Here is an 18830-nt window from a genome sequence, read left to right on the forward strand (position 1 = left end):
TAGTTTACCAATGTGAGAACAATTACTCGTTTGTATGTTTTTTTAATCCATACAGCGCAATACTAAATACAAGTTGAATTGTATTGTTATTGTTGTTGACTCAATAATAACAACGTAGTAAACTTGTTCACAACGAGATTAGACATGGCACTCCAGGATAAACATGTAACAAAGACTAAACTAACAAAATTAGATAAACATAATGTCAAGATATAAAGGATTTTTTTTCCCCAAGCAGTGCTTGGAGACTTTTTTTTTAATTCTTTGATTAATCTGGATAAAATGATTATTCCTCTACATTGAACGACTAGTTAACATTTATCTTAATCTAATTATCATAAATATGATGTTGATATTCCCACCAAAATATAATATTGTTGTCATGATTACCTAAGTGGAGCCACCTGGGGTAATCATCTGGCGCGCTGGAATGCGCTTCCTGATTGGTTTATGTTCCCTTTTTAAGCACGCTACGCGGATTCCTCTTAGTCTGAGGATTACTTCTGTACCCCGTATGACTCTCCCGATTACCTGTGTCTTCTTGTTTACCTGATTCTGCCTGCCTGCCTCCGATCCGACCTGCTTCCGTCCCACGCTACGATCTTCTCTCCAGTCCCGGTAAACTCGACCTGCTTCTGTCCCACGCTACGATCTTCTCTCCAGTCCCGGTAAACTCGACCTGCTTCCGTCCCACGCTACGATTGGCTACGTCTTAAGAAAGTTGTCTTCACGGCGTTGCTGCTGACGTTCGACGGTCATCGCGTCTCCCGCTAACCCTTTACGCTTCCCCAAATAAAATAATTGTATGAACGCTCTGGGGTCTCCTGCTCTGTTCTGGTCCTCCTGACAATTGTTCATTCTGGTGTAATTGTTTCGGTAGAACAATTTAAAACAATGATACCAATGTACCACAATATAATGAAAACTAACATTTATTTTCCTAAATAAATAGAATAAATTGAAGTTTTGCTGTGAGTGTAATAAGAAAACACGAACAGATGGACGGATAGATAGATAGATAGATAGGTAGATAGGTAGATAGATAGATAGATACCTTCTCCTGCTCATCCATTGAGAGCATGCTGACACTGCATTTCAGCAGCTGCACTAAGGCAGACCGAATGAGGCTGCAGAGGACATTAAAAGAAGCCCAGCACATTATTGCCTGGCCTCTCCCCTCCCTGACGGATCACTACTCCACTCGGTGCCTCAGAGAGCCCAAAAACATCATGAAGAACAGGTTACATCCAGGTGCCAGCCTGTTTGACCAGCGGCCTTCCGGAAAGGTGCACCAAAGTAAAAGATAAACAAAATGAGGAACATCTCCTTTCTAAGAGCTATTACCATTCTGTACTCCCCTCTCCAGCATCAATGAGCACAATGTGCTATACAACTATCACTGTGATTATCCATCCATATATTATCTGCATTGTTTATCCTCATTAGTTTGCAATAGTCTTTGATCTGTGCAGCCCTTTGAGAATCTTTGTGATTAAGGACTATACAAATAAACATGACTTGACTTGACTTGACAAGAGTTGTTGGGGTGCCGTAGCCCATCCAAGCTGTCCTTGGGCAGTGGGCAGGGAACACCCTGAACCGGTTGCCAGCTAGTCAGAGGCTACTGTGAATATGCACATATTGATCATATAACATTAATATTTTGTCTTTAACGTGTTTTAATCATTTTGCATATACAGTATTTACCTTTTGAATTTATTTTAGTTGCACCGAAAGGAGAAGCCCTTCAATTTCCTTATACTTCCGTAATGGCAATTAAGGCCATTCATCAATTGATTAATTAATTAATTAATTAATTCATTCATATAAATACCGTAAATTCCGGACTATAGCGCACCTGATTATAAGCCGCACCCACCACATTTCGGGAAGACCAATTTTGTACATACACAAACCGCACCTGTACATTGGCCGCATGCGCCCACATTGAAAAAATGCAATAGAAACACGAAATTTTTTTGGTATGAACAATTTTATTGAGACTATTAACAACACCCGACACAGTCTAAAAAACACATCCGGCAAAATGAACGGAAAATGATACTGGAACTTAAGGTTTAATGCAGACCTGCAGAGTCCGGGTGCCCGTTGAAAGTAATCCAAGGAAAAAAGTGTATATTTCCAAAGGTAAGGGTGGGAAAAATATATATCCACTATTGTCGGCCGCGTCCACAAACACGTCTCACCTTTACTCCACTTCCTGTCAGCCCGCGTTTGCCCCGCCCCTTCTTTCTCATTTGCTCCAGCAAAACATCAGAATTAGTTTCTAAAATAAATACATTACAAAAATATACAGTTGCAAATACATATTATACATGGTTACACATTTTTACAAAGAAAGACGGTACACCGAGAGAGTTTTCAAAGCTTTAATAATAATATTATAACTTTCATCCCAAACTGTGCCTGTGAAGGGTAGCAAAACGCTACTAGCAACACGCTCGCATCACAGCAAACAGCTCTGTTAATAAAAACATACCCTACATGTAAACCGAAAATCTAGATGAATCGTCTTTGACTGAATATATAGCTGATTTTTGCTATCCGGAGATGGAATAAGAGCTTGCTCTGTCCACTCCACGCATCGGCCCGGTATTGCAGTACCTCCGGGAACGGTGCATTCGCACTGATCGCTGCTTGGCTCTGTGGCTAGGACCTTGACTAAGCCTCTTGGCTGAGAGCAAGTGTCTCGGCCCCTTGGCTTTGTAGCGTATTATGATTTGACCGATAACGGATAATTGATAATTAATAAAGAAAAACTCATCTTCCTCTTTATAACTGATGTCATCAAAGTTGTTTCCTTCAGTATGGGAAAGAGACTTTGTCATATAGTCGTCGTCCCACGCTCTCTTAATCAAAATCATGCTAACAACACACTAGCAAAGTAAAGTTTACGTGCATTAGCTCTGTTTCCTTCTATAGCGGACTGCCCGATTGCGTTTAACTTGAAAGTTGCGTCATGTGCCTTTCTTTTTGCAATTTGCACGATGAGGATATGCCTACGCTAATTTAATTTGTGCACAAGCTAAGAAGTTGCAGTCTAAATCTTACCTTTTGTACTCGAGCGCCGCTGGTGGCCGTAAGAAAAATTACATAAATTGGCCGCATCACTGAATAAGCAGCAGGGTTGAAAGTTTGGGAAAAAAGTAGCGGCTTATAGTCCGGAAATTACGGTAAATAGAATAAATTGAAGTTTTGCTGTGAGTGTAATATGAAAACACGAACGGATAGACAGAAAGATAGATAGATAGATAGATAGATAGATAGATAGGTAATCCATAGATAATTAATTCAATAATTCATTCATTCATTCATTTCATAAATTTACCCACAGTGAAAGGTTTGCAGTGCTTAACGATCGCAACCTCGTAGCTCGCCTTTGTCAAATTTTCATTTGACCCGTAGGGTCTCGAGAAGAAGCGCTGCTGTGCGGTTTAAACAGCATCCAGTTACTTCACCTTTTCATAGCGATCGTTTCCAGTTAGCTTGTTGTAGTCAGCATGTTTCGTCTGGCAGTGCCTCTTGATATTATATTCTTTGACCAACAACCAAAGTCTCTGAGCAAATTAGGCAAGCAGAGTTGTTTCAATTTGCGGTGAAAAATTGTTTAATTTCAACTTGTCCTGGAAGTGGCGGCCCTCAGTCAATGTTCCTTTTTTTATGTCGAAAATGAGGGGGGTAAAATTCTTACAGAAAGCCAAGGGCTAGGTGGGCAAAGGGTGAACAACTTTTGTACGGATGTATTTTACACTGGGGTCAACATATTATTATTTTATGATGGGGCCGCAGGCCAGTAATGATTTGATCATGGACCGTAACTGTCCCCCCGGGCCGGACTTTGAACATACCTGTTTTATGACATCATGTTGAGTGCAAGGGCCCTTTAAATTAGATCAACAGAGAGGGAAAGGGAGAGCGAAATAGAGAAAGGAAGAGAAGCCATGCTTTCAGTGCCGCATTCAAGGCTAGCAGACACGCTCCATCCTCTCATCCTCCTCTTCCTCATCCTCCTCCTGCATCCGCCCATTCATCCATTGAGGCATCTGATGCGCTGACATGCCGCGCAGAGTTTCACGTCTGAGCCTCACACGAGGATGAAAATGCTCCGCTTCCGCAGCCCTAGCATCCGTTCCTTGGAGAACCACCAGGAGATTCCGTGCACCATCCGCCTGCTAGATGACTCGGAGATCTCCTGCAACATTCAGGTGGGGAGACGTTGTTTGCCGTGGCAGATTGAGGGCTTGGTAGACCCTGTTTTTGCAGACATGCTTAATGCGTGCCGGTGTAGTTTTGCATAACGTGTTTTCTGTTGTGTAGCGTAATGCGAAGCTTGAAAATGCATCAAATTGGCCCGCTTAATGTGTTTGCGCTTGAAGAGGAGATTGAGAGAGAAGTTAGCTCTGAAGTTTACCTAAGCGCAGAAAAGACGGAGCGCCATGGGTGTGGTGGAGGAGCTGTTAAATGGTATTGGGCCCCGCACTTTTACGATTATGATTATTTGTATATGATCAAATGCCAATGGTGGGATGTATGGACCTCTTTATGACATCTCACACACCTGTGTCATGTAACATCAGAAATCTAATACTTAATTTTGAAATCAGTAACAATCACAGATACTATTTTCTTATTACATTTGCCCTGTGCGGTGAAAAGGAGGATTCTTTCTGGGAGATTAACCCCTCTTCTAAGTGCCAATAGTCTTGCAATGTGAGCATGAGCTTCTTTAACTCATTAGCCTGATCAACAGGTCAATACTCAAGACCTTGTGGAGAGAGACTTTTCAGTCTGAATATAAAACTGTTGTTTTTTCATGCTACAATCAAACTCAATATTGTGCCACTCTTGTGAGATGAATTAATAGTCATAAGTAAGGAGGAGTGTCGCTTACATCGTGGATTGGGACAACATTATTTGAGAGAAATTGGTCTTTGATCGAATTGAAATGCCTTTATTGGCTTTGATATCAACTTTGTGAAACATTGAATGCGATGGGATTAGACATGGCACTCCAGGGTAAACATGTAACAAAGACTGTCAGGATAAATAAGTAAAATTGTTTTAATGCACATTAAAAAAATGTTAAGTCTTTCATATGTTGGCACCTATCCTTTCGCTTTGTGTTGTCGTCTTCAGCTCCCGATTCTTAAAGTGACATTTGCTTGAAAAAGTTGCCACCTCAAAACTGAGTACTTTGGAACAGGCAGTCGAAAATAATGTAATGTCATAATCTACTGATGTATGATTTTTTTCAATTTATGAACATTTCATACCTGTCAACTTCATCCAATTGCACCCCTAATTAATGTTTGCAATTTACCTCAGTCAGCGATAATAAACACAACGCGACACCGATTTACTAACAAGTTAAGTTTATTTATTTACCAAATAAATGCTTGATTAAGGATAAACTTTGCTAAGGTAAATAAACAATCTTCGCTATTTTCGATGAGGTTGTCGTCTGTCAACAGTGACTGAGACGGTACGGATTAGAACCAAAATGGGCAAGAAGAGATCAGTTTAACAAAAAACTTTCTTTTTTTGCGTACAAAAATTGTTTTACGGCGTAGACAAGTTTAAATGATCAGAGAAAGTTATAAAACCCTGGGAAAATGTATACGTTGACAGGTATCATACTCCCTTTGGAAAAGACCACAACAAATTGTCTGTTTCTGAACAAAATGTTTATCTCCCTATACAGCTAACTTCATGCAACCTTTTAAGCACAAATGTTCTTTGGCTGCAATTTAGTTCGGCAAATAAAATATGACAAATAACATGTAATATATGTATAAATATGGGATTTTAGGTATGTATCCGGGTGAAGTAGACTTTTACATTTCAAGCTGATTTCTTTTAGACCACTCTATTAATGCAATTTTCCCGGATCAATTAGTTCGATTCCATCAGGAGTATTCATTGGAAATGATACATTGTCTTAATTTAAACAGTAACTGTTGTTGTCATATTGCTTAAGTGCACATAAACACAGCACTACCTGGATAAATATGATATAAAATACAATTATACATATACATTCAAATGATTCAGAAATGTGTTAATGTGCAATAAATGAGGCTTTTATTGAATGTAAAATACTCCAGTGAAAAGTAGAGATAAAGAAAACTGGAAAAAATGTAAAATTACTTTCTATTCATGTTTTATGAATGGATATTAGATCATAAAAGCAGAAATAAATTCAATATTGATTATTTTTATCCATCCATTTTCTGCGCCGCTTATCCTCATTAGAGTTGCGGGAATTATTATGTATTAATTGAAAATCCTTCCTTATTTTCTATATTCTTTTCCCCCTTTTTTGTTGCTTTTTTAAGGAGATTTAATTCATCGTTTATTGTCTTTCTGCTTCCAGCGTGCCGTGTTCTTGTTGTGTTTGCCGCCCGCTGTGCATATTTCATGACCTCACTCATGACAGCAGCAGCACTTCTCTCGCTTGTCGCCAGTTTAATTTTTCCTTTCCTCACCATAATGTGGGTCACTCGGTGCCCGGATTGAAAATGCCACACTCGAATGTTGTGCGTTTTATAAACATGGTTAGCTACCGCAGCCTCCCCCTCATGGAGTTTGCATGATCTCCCCATGCCTGCGTGTGTTTCCTCCGGGCACTCCTGTTTCCTCCCACATTCCCAAAAACATGGCCGGTCCAAATGGTCCCCAGGTGTGAATGAGCGAGTGAGTTGTCTATCTCTGTGTGCCCTGTGACTGGCAACTCTTTCAGGGTGTCCCCTACCCACGCAAGCATGGGGAGAACATGCAAACTCCGCACAGAAAGGCTGGTAGCTGGATTTAGCTAACCACTCAGCTGCCGTGCTGCCAATAATATATAAAATGGTCAAAAAAGTACTACTCATGTCCCCGGAGTCCCTTACCATGGAATGAACTCAATTTATCTGTACATTATATTTCATGCAAAAACACCTTTAAACTAGCCGTGCTGCATACTAGGTTTATCCTTACAAATTTAGTGCTTGAAAAGGGACTTATAATTACTTTAACTCTAAATGTTTCAAAACGAATTTGATGAAATGGTCTATTTATAATCAAAAACAGTATAAGATAAAATACAGCAGTCTAGATGTCTGCATGCATATTTCGTGTAACTACCGTAAATTCCGGACTATAGAGCGCACCTGATTATAAGCCGCACCCACCACATTTTAAGAGGAAAACCGATTTTGTACTTACACAAGCCGCACCTGTATATAAGCCGCATGTGCCCACATTAAAATAATGTAACACAAACACAAAATTAACCCAGACCCGACTTTAAGTCCTGCGATTGTAACTGAATTAAATGTTTTTTTTGGTTCCTTCATTAAAGTACACAGTCCAAAAATCACAGCCGGCAAAATGAATGGAAAATGACACTGGTACTTAAGGTTTGAAGCAGACCGGCAGAGTCCGGGTCCCGTCGAAAGTAATCCAAAGAAATAAGTGTATATTTCCAAAAGTCAGGGTGGGAAATATATATATCCACTATTGTCCGCCTTGTCCACAAACACTCACCTTTACCGGTTCCCACTTTCCGTCAGCCCGCGTTTGTTATGCCCCTTCTTTTTAATTCGCCCGTCCAAAACATATCAGAATAAGTGTCCAAAATAAATACAAATAAATACATAACAAAAATATACAGTTGCAAATACATATTATACATGGTTACACATATTTACAAAGAAAGACGGTACACCGAGAAAGTTTTCAAAGCTTCAATAATAATAATATAACTTTCATCCGGGCAGGTAATGGTAGCAACACGCTAGCAACACGCTAACAACACGCTCGCAACACAGTAAATGGGTCTATTAAAAAAACGTACCGTACTTGTCAAAATCACGGTAAACCGTCCTCATCTTCCTCCTTAGAACTGAAGCCATCAAAGTTGCTTCCTCAGTGCCGGAAAGAAACTTTGTCATATAAACATCGTCCCATGCTCCCGCAGCCGGACTCGCGCCGTCACTGTCGCTGGAACTTTCATCCACTCCTGATCCTCTGCCGTCCTCTCCGTCATGCAGCAGACCGGCTTTTCGGAACCCGTTGGTGATGGTGGATTTTTTTGATGCTGCCTCACACTGTCAGGATCCACTGGCAGACTTGCGAAAAAGTTGCCTTTCGCATGCGACCAGTTTTAGTGAAAGATTTCTCGCCGCTAGTCAAGCCAAGAAGTTGCAGTCTTCCTCGGCGCATATATTCCACCGATCTAAATCTTACCTTTTGTTCTGGAGCGCCGCTGGCGGCTGTTAGAAAAATTACATAAATTGGCCGCATCACTGAATAAGCCGCAGGGTTGAAAGTTTGGGGGAAAAGTAGCGGCTTATAGTCCAGATTTTGCCGTACATATGAGAAAATTGGAACCTTCATGTATTGCCGGGCTAACATTCAAAACTATCTGCTTACTCTAAATGTTTGCCTAATTGTGTAATAGTAAACACTCTAAAGTAGAGAAATCATATCATGCTTTCTCTAAGTTCACAGTGGGATATTCTTTAGCAGTGTGTAATAGAAATAGTGTATGTAAAAGGGCGTATGTGAGGTATATCACAAACTGTAGGATTTGTGTTGCCTTAGATTGCACAAAGGGGATCAATATTCAGATGACCTCATCTCCTCACGGATGCTGACTTCCCCTCCTTCACCCAGTTTTCTTTTTATTCCTCTCTTCCCTTGTACATGTTAAACATCTTCGCATAACTCTTTTTCTCACATCCTCTTCCTGTATCTATCTTTTTTTTTCTCTCCTCTCTTGGTCTCACTCCCCTGCCGTGTCTGTGACACATCATGTATAATTAAGTGAGATCAGTGATCCTAGAGCGTCCGACACCCATTAGTTGTCGGAGAGGTTTTTTTGTGGCGGGTGTGAGTATGAAATAGACATCAGAAAAGGCAGGCTTGTTGATGACCACCATTTACTTTCCTGTCGCATGGACACCAAGCACATTTTCAGTGTGACAAAATGACAACTTGGAGAATTGCTTTGCATGATGATTGTTAATTCTTTGATGTTCTACAATACTGTAAAATGCCACAAAAAAGATATATACCTTTTACCCTATGAATTTATGTGTGGCGTACACTCGTATGTAACGCACACCTCTAAATTTGATTAGAATCAGTATAAAATATTCTTTCACTTTTCTAAGGTCAAACTTTACGGTACGGTGCAATGAGAATTGATCTTGGGTCATGGTGGATGGAAGTGGCGAATCCTAACTACTGGACAGCCAGTGACATAAATGACATGCGAAAAGGCATTCGATTTTTTTCGCCTGTATACTATTTTAATCTACTGTACCTGTGACAAGTGCATACATCCATCCATTTCATGCACCGCTTATCGTCACTATGGTTTCGGGGTTGCTGGAGCCCATCCCAGCCGTTTTGGGGCAGTGGGTAGGTGACAACCTGAACTGGTTGCCAGCCAGTCGCAGGGCACACAGAGACAGACAACTCACTCATTCACACCTAGGGACAATTTTGACTGGCCAATTATTCTCAAATGCATGTTCGTTTGGAATGTGGGAGGAAACCGGAGTGCCTGGAGGAAACCCACGCAAGCACGGGGAGTACATGCAAACTCCGTCCAGGGAAGCCGCGGTAGCTGGAACCCTGGACCTCCGCACTGTGGGGATGCGGACTAACCTCCCTGCCGCTGTGCTGCCTCCAGAGACAATTGTTAATTTATCAAATGTCATCTATATCCCTGGGGTCCAATGATTAGGACTTGGCGCTTTCACCACCGCGACCCTGGTTCGATTCCTTTTACATCTAATTTTTGGCGATTGTGGTCAATGATATTTTTCAACTGCTTGATCATTGCACAAATACGGCAAAACCTTGTTCATAACGCACCCCTGAACCTTTAGTGCTTTGAAAAAATGCACATTGAAATTAAAGTAGTTGAAATATACTGTAGAGTTTTCAATTGTAAATGCAGACATTTATTTCACAATTGGCATTTATTTCTGCTTTTAAAGTGTACAGTACTTGTATTTGTTAAATGAAGGCTTGGGCCTGTAAGAAGGTTTTGTTCTTTGATATCAATGCATTGTAGAGTATATAATTGTATAACAACTGTAAAGTAAAAGGCCTATCTTGACTTCATTTTGGAACCCAGCCCTCGAGATAAACAAGGGATCACTGTATATTTGTCTTTACTTTGGAAATATTGGATGACCGGTATTATTTTTTTATTATAAGAAAATGAAAAATGTTTGAATGGATGGATTTACAGCCACTGTTGAAATATGTCAGGTTAAAAAGTAAAAAAAATGTATTAACATATGAGAAAAACATTTTTAAGAGACAAGAATAAAGGTCTTCTAATACCAGGTATCTTTAACAGTATTGATAACAAGCTTTTTGTTAAGGAATCAGTACTGCCAAGGTGTTTGGTGTGGATCCCTCATATGCAAATTACAGAAGAATTGTTTAAAATGCACACAATCTAAAAGTGACAACAGAAAATATCATCTGGCAAGAGATTAACGCAAATAAAAACACTATTGCACAAGAAATAAATAATACTTTTCACGTTAAACATTCTATTTTTAGTATGAAACAATTCATGGAATAAGATCTTCCAAGTTCTATGTTGGATTTTTTTTTTTTAAGGATTTTTTTTTAAACCTTAAAAATCAAGTTAAAATGAAAGTTATATAAGCAATATTACCCCAGATAAGCAAAATTTTGAGTTGAGTAAAATTTCTGCAATTTGTTGACTCTCCTAGGATACCAGTTTACAATCCTGGAAATAAAATAAGAAGAATATCTATTTATCTATCTATCTATCTATCTATCTATCTATCTATCTATCTATCTATCTATCTATCTATCTATCTATCTATCTATCTATCTATCTATCTATCTATCTATCTATCTATCTATCTATCTATCTATCTATCTATCTATCTATCTATCTATCTATCTATCTATCTATCTATCTATCTATCTATCTATCTATCTATCTATCTATCTATCTATCTATCTATCTATCTATCTATCTATCTATCTATCTATCTATCTATCTATCTATCTATCTATCTATCTATCTATCTATCTATCTATCTATCTATCTATCTATCTATCTATCTATCTATCTTTCTGTCCATCTGTTCGTGTTTTCCTATTACACTCACAGCAAAACTTCAATTTATTCTATTTATTTAGGAAAATAAATGTTATTAGTTTTCATTATATTGTGTTACATTGGTATTATTGTTTTAAATTGTTCTACCGAAACAATTACACCAGAATGAACAATATCATATTTTGGTGGCAATATCAACATCATATTTATGATAATTAGATTAAGATAAATGTTAACTAGTCGTTCAATTGCCCAAACACCCAAACAAGTTAGGCACCTCGGCACCTAAGTTGGTCAGCCTTTCGTCCCTCCAGATGAAATGGGACACCAGAAAGCGGCCATGTCACTCGGGTCAGGGTGACACAACATACTCTTTTGTTGGCCCGACAGCTTTCACTGATTTACCCCTGCCGCATCATACGGTTGCCCAGCCCATCCTTAAGAACGCGTCCACAATCCCACTATCCTTTCATAACACCTCTCCACACCTAGAATATAATATAATATAATATAATATAATATAATAGGGGGTTTTTAAGGGTTATTGATCTATCTTCGTTATTCATTATCCATTATCCGTTATCGGTCAGTTCATTATACGCTACAAAGCCTAGGAGCCGGGACACTTACTCTCAGCCAAAAGGCTAAGCTAAGGTCCTAGCCCTAAAGCCTTGTTGCGATCATTGCGAATGCACCGTTCCCGGAGGTACTGCAATACCGGGCCGATGCGTGGAGTGGACAGAGCAAGCTCTTATTTGTTTCACAATTAAGGAATGCTTTTTTTTTCCAGGCATTATTTCATCCAACTTTAGAGACAAATATTTTGTTGTGAACTATGATTGTTATTATCCTAGTTTATTATTTTTATTGGAGGTGACAAAATAATTTTACGGACCAGTGGTACTGATAATTGGTATTGATGACTTGTCAAGAGTTGAGTATTTGTATCAATTTTGCTAAAGTGGTATCAAAAGTCTCTACCAAAACGTACTTTTTAGAGCCTTGACACAAAAGTAAATGTGAAAGATTATAAGATAAATATTGTAATACAGCAGATAATTTAAAAGACTTTCTTCACGTCATTAGCGTTTCATGAGTCTTTTGTGTGAGTGCGCTATTGCATGTGTCGGGCTGTTATGAAGAAAGCAAATGCAGCAGCAACACCCTTCTTGGAATCGTTCGGAGAAAGTTAAAAATATCCGGGCTAATTCTATTCCTGTCGCGGTTGCTCTCCATCTCTTTGATGCTTATCAAATCAAGAGCAATAGTAATCTATTTTCTGACTTGCTTCTACTGATACTTTACTTTATTTCATGGTACAGATACTTGCAAGGTGCCAATAACTGTAAGTCCTGTGGCTGTTTTACTTTCAGGAACTAGAGGGTAATAGGTAGAGGAAAACTATAATATTATTTCATGTGATTTTAAGCACACGGTGTCTGGTCATTTTCACTTCCCCTGCAATTGCTTTTGCAATGTCAGGTTTTGTTTTTATTTCCACTTTTGGTTTGAACGTTTTGTTATTAGCAAAATAATGGATTAAACTGTGATTGGTTAGTTATTTGGTCTGAACTTAGCCTGGAGTCAGTTGCATGAAAGCAGGGTAAATTGAGCTCGAATGAGTTACTATGGTGATTTATTCTTTATAACTAGCCTTCTCTAGACCAGGCTTAAAATCAGACTAAAAATGATCCAGAGCAATATATCAATGACATTTTTGACAATGGTAATATAGTAAATATAGGTCCAATATATATATATAGATAATTCATCTGTTCGTCTAAGAGCAAAAAAAGGATCAATAAGATAAAAAATGTAAAAAAAAATCATTAAATGTACAAGAATTTGAATTTGAATTGTATTTATTGCCATTGATAACCATTTTTTGACCGTTTTCCAAAACTAGGTTAAAATTAGAATAAGAATTGCCATTATTGTCATTGATGAACAATTTCTCAGTGGTGAGGAGAAGGTTCCTCGGCTGGTTCAGTTCTTTCTCCCCTTTGCAGAAGGTCCCTTGGCTTCTGGTTCCTCTCTCCCTTTGGGGAAGGACAAGGGCCCTCGACCACCCCTGTTATGGCGGTGAAGGACGTCACAGCTTTTTGTGATTGTTTTTTTTCCCCCTGCTTTTGGGTTGCCTGGCATTTGGCCCTTGAGTCGGGATCGGACATGCCACATACTCCGAAGGGGAGCCAAAATGGAGGGAGGTTGGTGAACTGAACTCCCCACACTTCTCCCTAATTATTCCAAGCCTTTATTGATGGCTCAGACATGTAATTTTATGTATTTGTTACACCAGTAGCTATTATAGATGATTTTAGATTTTTTGCTGTAGATGATTGCTCAAGAGTTGAGTATTGGTGTCAGTCTATGAAAACAGCGGTATCGAATTTCCTTATTAAAAGGCCCCATCAATGGTTCAAAATGGATTATTGATCCGAGCAAGAAGCACGTGATTGACACCAAGAATTTGTCCTGCGCCCCATTGATATTCATGGCCCTTCTCAAGGACATCACAAGATGTCGAAGGTAATCACCGTGGTCATTGCAATCGTCCTCACTGGCTCCATCGTGACTGAAAATGACAATTTTCTCAAGCAACGCCAAAAGAGCTTTTGAGTGAGAAATTGCTGACTTGAACTTGTCTACCTAAACCATTAAAACTAAATAAAACACAATTTTGGTGAAAATAGAAAAATAGAAAATAGAAAATAGCTGAACGTTGTTTGAACATCCACCAAAGCAACGGCATCTGGTAGGCTAAGAACATTTGATTCCCTTTCTTCCTGAACAATTCCTTAAAAACTATTATAAAATTGTTATTGTTTTCAAAAAATATTGCATACCCTTTAAGTAAGGTACTTTCACTCTTTCCATGTACATTTATGCAAAGCAAGGAGACGTTAGAAAGAGGCAGAAAATGCCATGAGTGTATAGCACAAAAGCCATAACTACTATCATTTTATACTTTACAAACACACTTTCATGTTGTTTACTGCATGTAATTCAATTGCACAAAGGACCCAATAAATAACTTTTTCCCCAGTGAATTTTTATTTTTGGTCCTCCGCAAAGACGCTGTGGTTTGGAGATAACAGAACCGTGCAGCCACTCACGACTTTCATGTTACTCCGACTATCTTATTCGCGCAGCTCCGGGAACATGTGCATTCATGTGCGTGCGTGCGAATATGATGGCAATGCAAGAGGGATGGATTGCTCTCTATTACAATAGAAACGAGCCCTGCCCCATAAACGCATAATTTATGACTTTGACTCTAAGCTTATTAGCTGGTTTGCCCAGCCATGAACTCACTCTCTGTGGATGCATTTGTGTGTGCATGTGTCTCTTTTATTCCAAGTGATGATGAGGTAATTTACCTCTCCCATATAGGGACAAGGTTACAGCAGAGTCATTACGTCATGTGGCAAAAAAAAAAAAACACATCGTGCCCTCAGCAAAAACAGACACAACATGCATTCACCAGCAAATGTCATATATTTTTATGATGCTAAAGTGCACCACACTCTAAGGCGCAGTTTAAATTATATGTGTCACTCTTCAAGTCACTAAATACCTCTCAAAGTGCTTTACAATGTGATTCACATTACCCATTCACACACAAACACACACACACACATACACGCACACACTGATCACGGCGATAGCCATGCAAGGCACCTACCTACTTATTGGGAACCTCAGGAGTTTAGTATCTTGTCCATTAAACATACTGTACAGGTACATGAGATACACCTAATGATAGGGTGTGGGCTTTTAAAACAATCGGCACACCAGTACTTCACCCTTCTGCAATAACCCTTCACTTTTCAATATTATCATCATGTCCTTTAATATAATGGTGTATTTTTCTACGCTCACCTTACACCAACAATGCACACACACAAGCGTGCGTATTTCAAAATAGAGTAGTGTGAAACAGAGTTTGGTTTTGCTTTATTAAAGATTGTTGACAGAGTACTAAAAATGTTTCAATGTTCAATAGTCATGGGCATGGTAAAAACATGGATAAAACAAGCGAAAAATAGAATGTGAACTAAACATTTTTATCGGTAATCCTCATTCAATCGAACCCATCAAAGTTATTATTCTCCGTTTCAGAATCGAACTGTTGCTTTAAATCTACACCAAACATCCCAGGTTCACTTTTTCCACTGTCAGAGTTGATTTCCGTGTTTTTGGTAATGATGCCGGCTTTTGTGATAGCTGGAAATACAGTACCAGCAGACACGTTAGCCCAAGCATCTACAATCCACTTGCGTGTGGTATAGGTAAAGCGTGGTGTGCTGGGAGCACAGCAACATACAAAAAAAACATGCAGAGAGTAATCAACATAGCCCAGAAGATCATTTCCTGCTTTTGGCCATTCTGGAGGAAATTGCCGGCTTGTGATAATGCATCAAAGCCATCAATATGATAAAGGACTCTACTCGCCAATACCACTACCTATTGACCATTCAGGATTCAGTTACGTAGCAAAATTTCGCAATCTCACTGCATCATTAAAAGTTTGCTGGGGATATGCAAGTAAGAAGTAATGCACGCTAAAAAAAGACAGCATCCCTGTGCGAAAGATGACATGGAAAAAAATGTCGCTATAGTCAGGAAACGGGCCGGGAAGCAGGAAGTGTGAACTCAAATGCGTAGACGAGCTGTCACTTTAATGGATAATAAAAGTTGTCCAACACACAGGGACCAAAGACAAAACAAAACAGGCTTAAAGGCAATCAAAATTACAAACAAGACAATTACTCAGAACAAACAGGCATGAACAGGTTTTCCTCATAGTGAAGCAATGGTCTGGCAACAGGCAGTCCCAAAAGGAGTGTTTTAGCACTCCACAAGCAATCAATTCAATTCGTCTCAGCCGGTGTCAAGGGGCGGGGCCAGCTGGATGCCATGACGACCGTACAGGACATGACAGCTATTGCAATACCGGCGCTGTGGAGAGTGGCACCTGGCATCATAAACAAAATGCTGAATGAGATGGGAAAAGCATGTAGAACACAAAAATGTGCAAAAAAGTGGTTTTAACTGATAGGGAAGCACAGAATGTAGTCTTAATTGATCTATATTTCACAAGCTGTGAAATGCATATAACACACACTCTTGTATACATTACTGATTAGGGATCAACCAATATGAGTTTTACCGATACTCATTTATTGTAAAAACTTAAAATTTCGAATAAGACATTTTTAATAATGCAAAAATTAATAGTCCTCCGAAACATTTTACAATTAATATATATTAATTAATACTAGGGCAGCACGGCGGCGCAGTGGTTAGCGCTTGTGCGGCACAGTTCATGTCATGGGAACCTGTCGTGGGTTCAAATCCAGCTCCAGACTTTCTGTGCGGAGTTTGTATGTTCTCCCCGTGCTTGCGTGGGTTTCCCCCGGGCACTCCGGTTTCCTCCCACATTCCAAAAACATGCATTTCAGGTGAATTGGCCGGTCCAAATTGTCCCTAGGTGTGAATGAGCGAATGAGTTGTCTGTCCCCGTGTGCCCTGCGATAGGCTGGCAACCAGTTCAGGGTGTCCCCTGCCCACTGTCCGAAGATGGCTGGGATGGGCTCCAGCCCCCCCGCGACCCTAATGAGGATAAGCGGTACGGCTAATGAGATGAGAGATGAGATATATTAATATTTCAACACAACTAATATGAGTAATCTTTCACTTAAACCAAAGACTAAGTGTAGGAAATAAAATTAGGTTCAGCAGCAACTCATATAAAGGAGGAGGGGAGGAGAATAGCGAGTCAGAGAATAACTAGGTTACAAAGCAAAGTTCTTGCCCGCTCGTCTGACCCAGTTTTAGATATATTTAATCGGACGATCGAATTATTAAAAAAGCCGATACCGATATCCCTTAAATTCCGTTATTTCGGTGCAGATAGGGCCAGGACGATACTAATGTTCACATTCTCGTTCTTGTACACATTCGATTCAACGTTCACAATTCCCCTCAATGTTTTATGGTGTTCTCTGCTTCACAGTCCACAAAACACACACCTGGCACTCATTTTGAAGAACTTTGATTATTTAATGCGCTCCTTACAGTCGTGAAAATGCGGTGTCTAAATACAGTATTTTGAATCTTTGTTCCAGTGTGTATGTATGTGTATTTTTATTTTTTTTGGTTTTAACAATTTTATTGACACTTTTAACAGCAATTAAACACATTCACAATTTCATTATATCATATTCTAACAATATGAGGTTTGGAAAATTGTATCGACACTTTTAACAGCAATGAAATACATTTTTGTTGGTTTGAACAAATGTATTGACACTAATAACAGCAAACAAACAATGTCAAGTTTTAACAACCCTTCTCGACAATCTTAACAGCAATCAAGCATATTCACAATTTCGTTATGTAACATCTTTGATAGTGTCAATAGATCCGTCCAGTTTGAACAAATTCATTGACACCAATAGCATCAAACAAACAATGTGAAATTTGAACAAGTTCTACATTGAAGGAGAAATAAATTTTTTTATTTTGGTTTGAACAAATTTATTGACACTAATAACAGAAAACAATCATGACAATCTCAACAGCAATTAAGCACATTAACAATATTATATTTCAATATGACTTTTTTAACAGCAAGCACAATGTGAGGTTTGAACAACCCTTCTCGAAAATCTTAATAGCAATCAAGCATATTCACAATTTCATTATATAACATCTTTGATAGTGTCAATAGATCTGTCCAGGCCAAAGTCGATTATTTTTGGTCTGTGGTTTGAACAAATTTATTGACACTAAAAACAGAAAACAATCATGACAATCTCAACAGCAATTAAGCACATTCACAATATTATATTCCAATATTACGTTTTTAACAGCAAACACAAAGTGAGGTTTAAACAAACCTTCTCGAAAAATCTTATTAGCAATCAAGCATATTCACAATTTCATTATATAACATCTTTGTTAGTGTCAATAGATCCGTCCAGGCCAAAGTAAAATACATTCACAATTTTTTTTGGTTTGAACAAATTTATTGACACTAAAAACAGAAAACAATCATGACAATCTCAACAGCAATTAAGCACATTCACAATATTATATTCCAATGTGACAGCGCCTCATCTAAATGTAAAACCGACAGAAACGTTACATTGAAACTAAGCTATTGGCTTTTCGCAATGGTATATCATACATGTATACGGTATTATTATATCGCTTTGTTACCCTTACGATGCGGTTTTATCTGATTACAGCTAAAAGTCACCTGATTCTGAGCAGATTTCCGATCATGCGACAAGGATCGGGACATCCCTATTATATACAGAAGATATCAAGAATAATCAAATACGTGTAGATTTTCTCTGCCCTCTGGGTAAGAATCTATTTTTGAAGTGTACTTCCTGCTACTGTCTTCGCTAATTTTCTTTTACGAGAGTGTATAGAATATATGGTTACAGATAGATTATATTCTATAGACTTCCATTGGCGCAACACCAATTCAAACAATTGCTTTTTGACTAAAGTGGTAAAGTTTCCATAGTCTTGTCACTTTGGTCCTATAATAATGCATCAAGTAAGGGCTGCTTTTGCAGATTTTACCAGAAATAATGCATTGTTCGAGAATTTTCCAATAATCACTTAGCTATTCAACTCGGATTAGTTGGGACGGAATTCCAACAGATGCTAAGAGCAAATCTTCCAG

The 18830-nt window shown here is 38.8% G+C and overlaps 1 protein-coding gene and 1 pseudogene across 2 annotated transcripts in view; both read left to right on the forward strand.

Annotated features, from left to right (window-relative positions):
• The first annotated feature begins 2516 nt into the window (after nt 1–2516).
• LOC148365669 (U2 spliceosomal RNA) lies at nt 2517–2647 on the forward strand (annotated as a pseudogene).
• Nucleotides 2648–3964: 1317 nt separating this feature from the next.
• Nucleotides 3965–18830, forward strand: part of frmd3 (FERM domain containing 3) — an 88634-nt gene continuing 73768 nt past the window's right edge. For both annotated transcript variants that reach the window (XM_088336069.1, XM_088336070.1), the window contains exon 1: nt 3965–4226. In XM_088336069.1, the coding sequence (XP_088192195.1) occupies nt 4116–4226 (111 nt within the window). In that variant the 5' untranslated portion in view covers nt 3965–4115. The remainder of the gene's footprint in view (nt 4227–18830) is intronic.

This window comes from Urocampus carinirostris, chromosome 5 (genome assembly GCF_059441175.1).
Source record: "Urocampus carinirostris isolate Australia breed hairy pipefish chromosome 5, RoL_Ucar_1.0, whole genome shotgun sequence".
NCBI lineage: Eukaryota > Metazoa > Chordata > Actinopteri > Syngnathiformes > Syngnathidae > Urocampus > Urocampus carinirostris.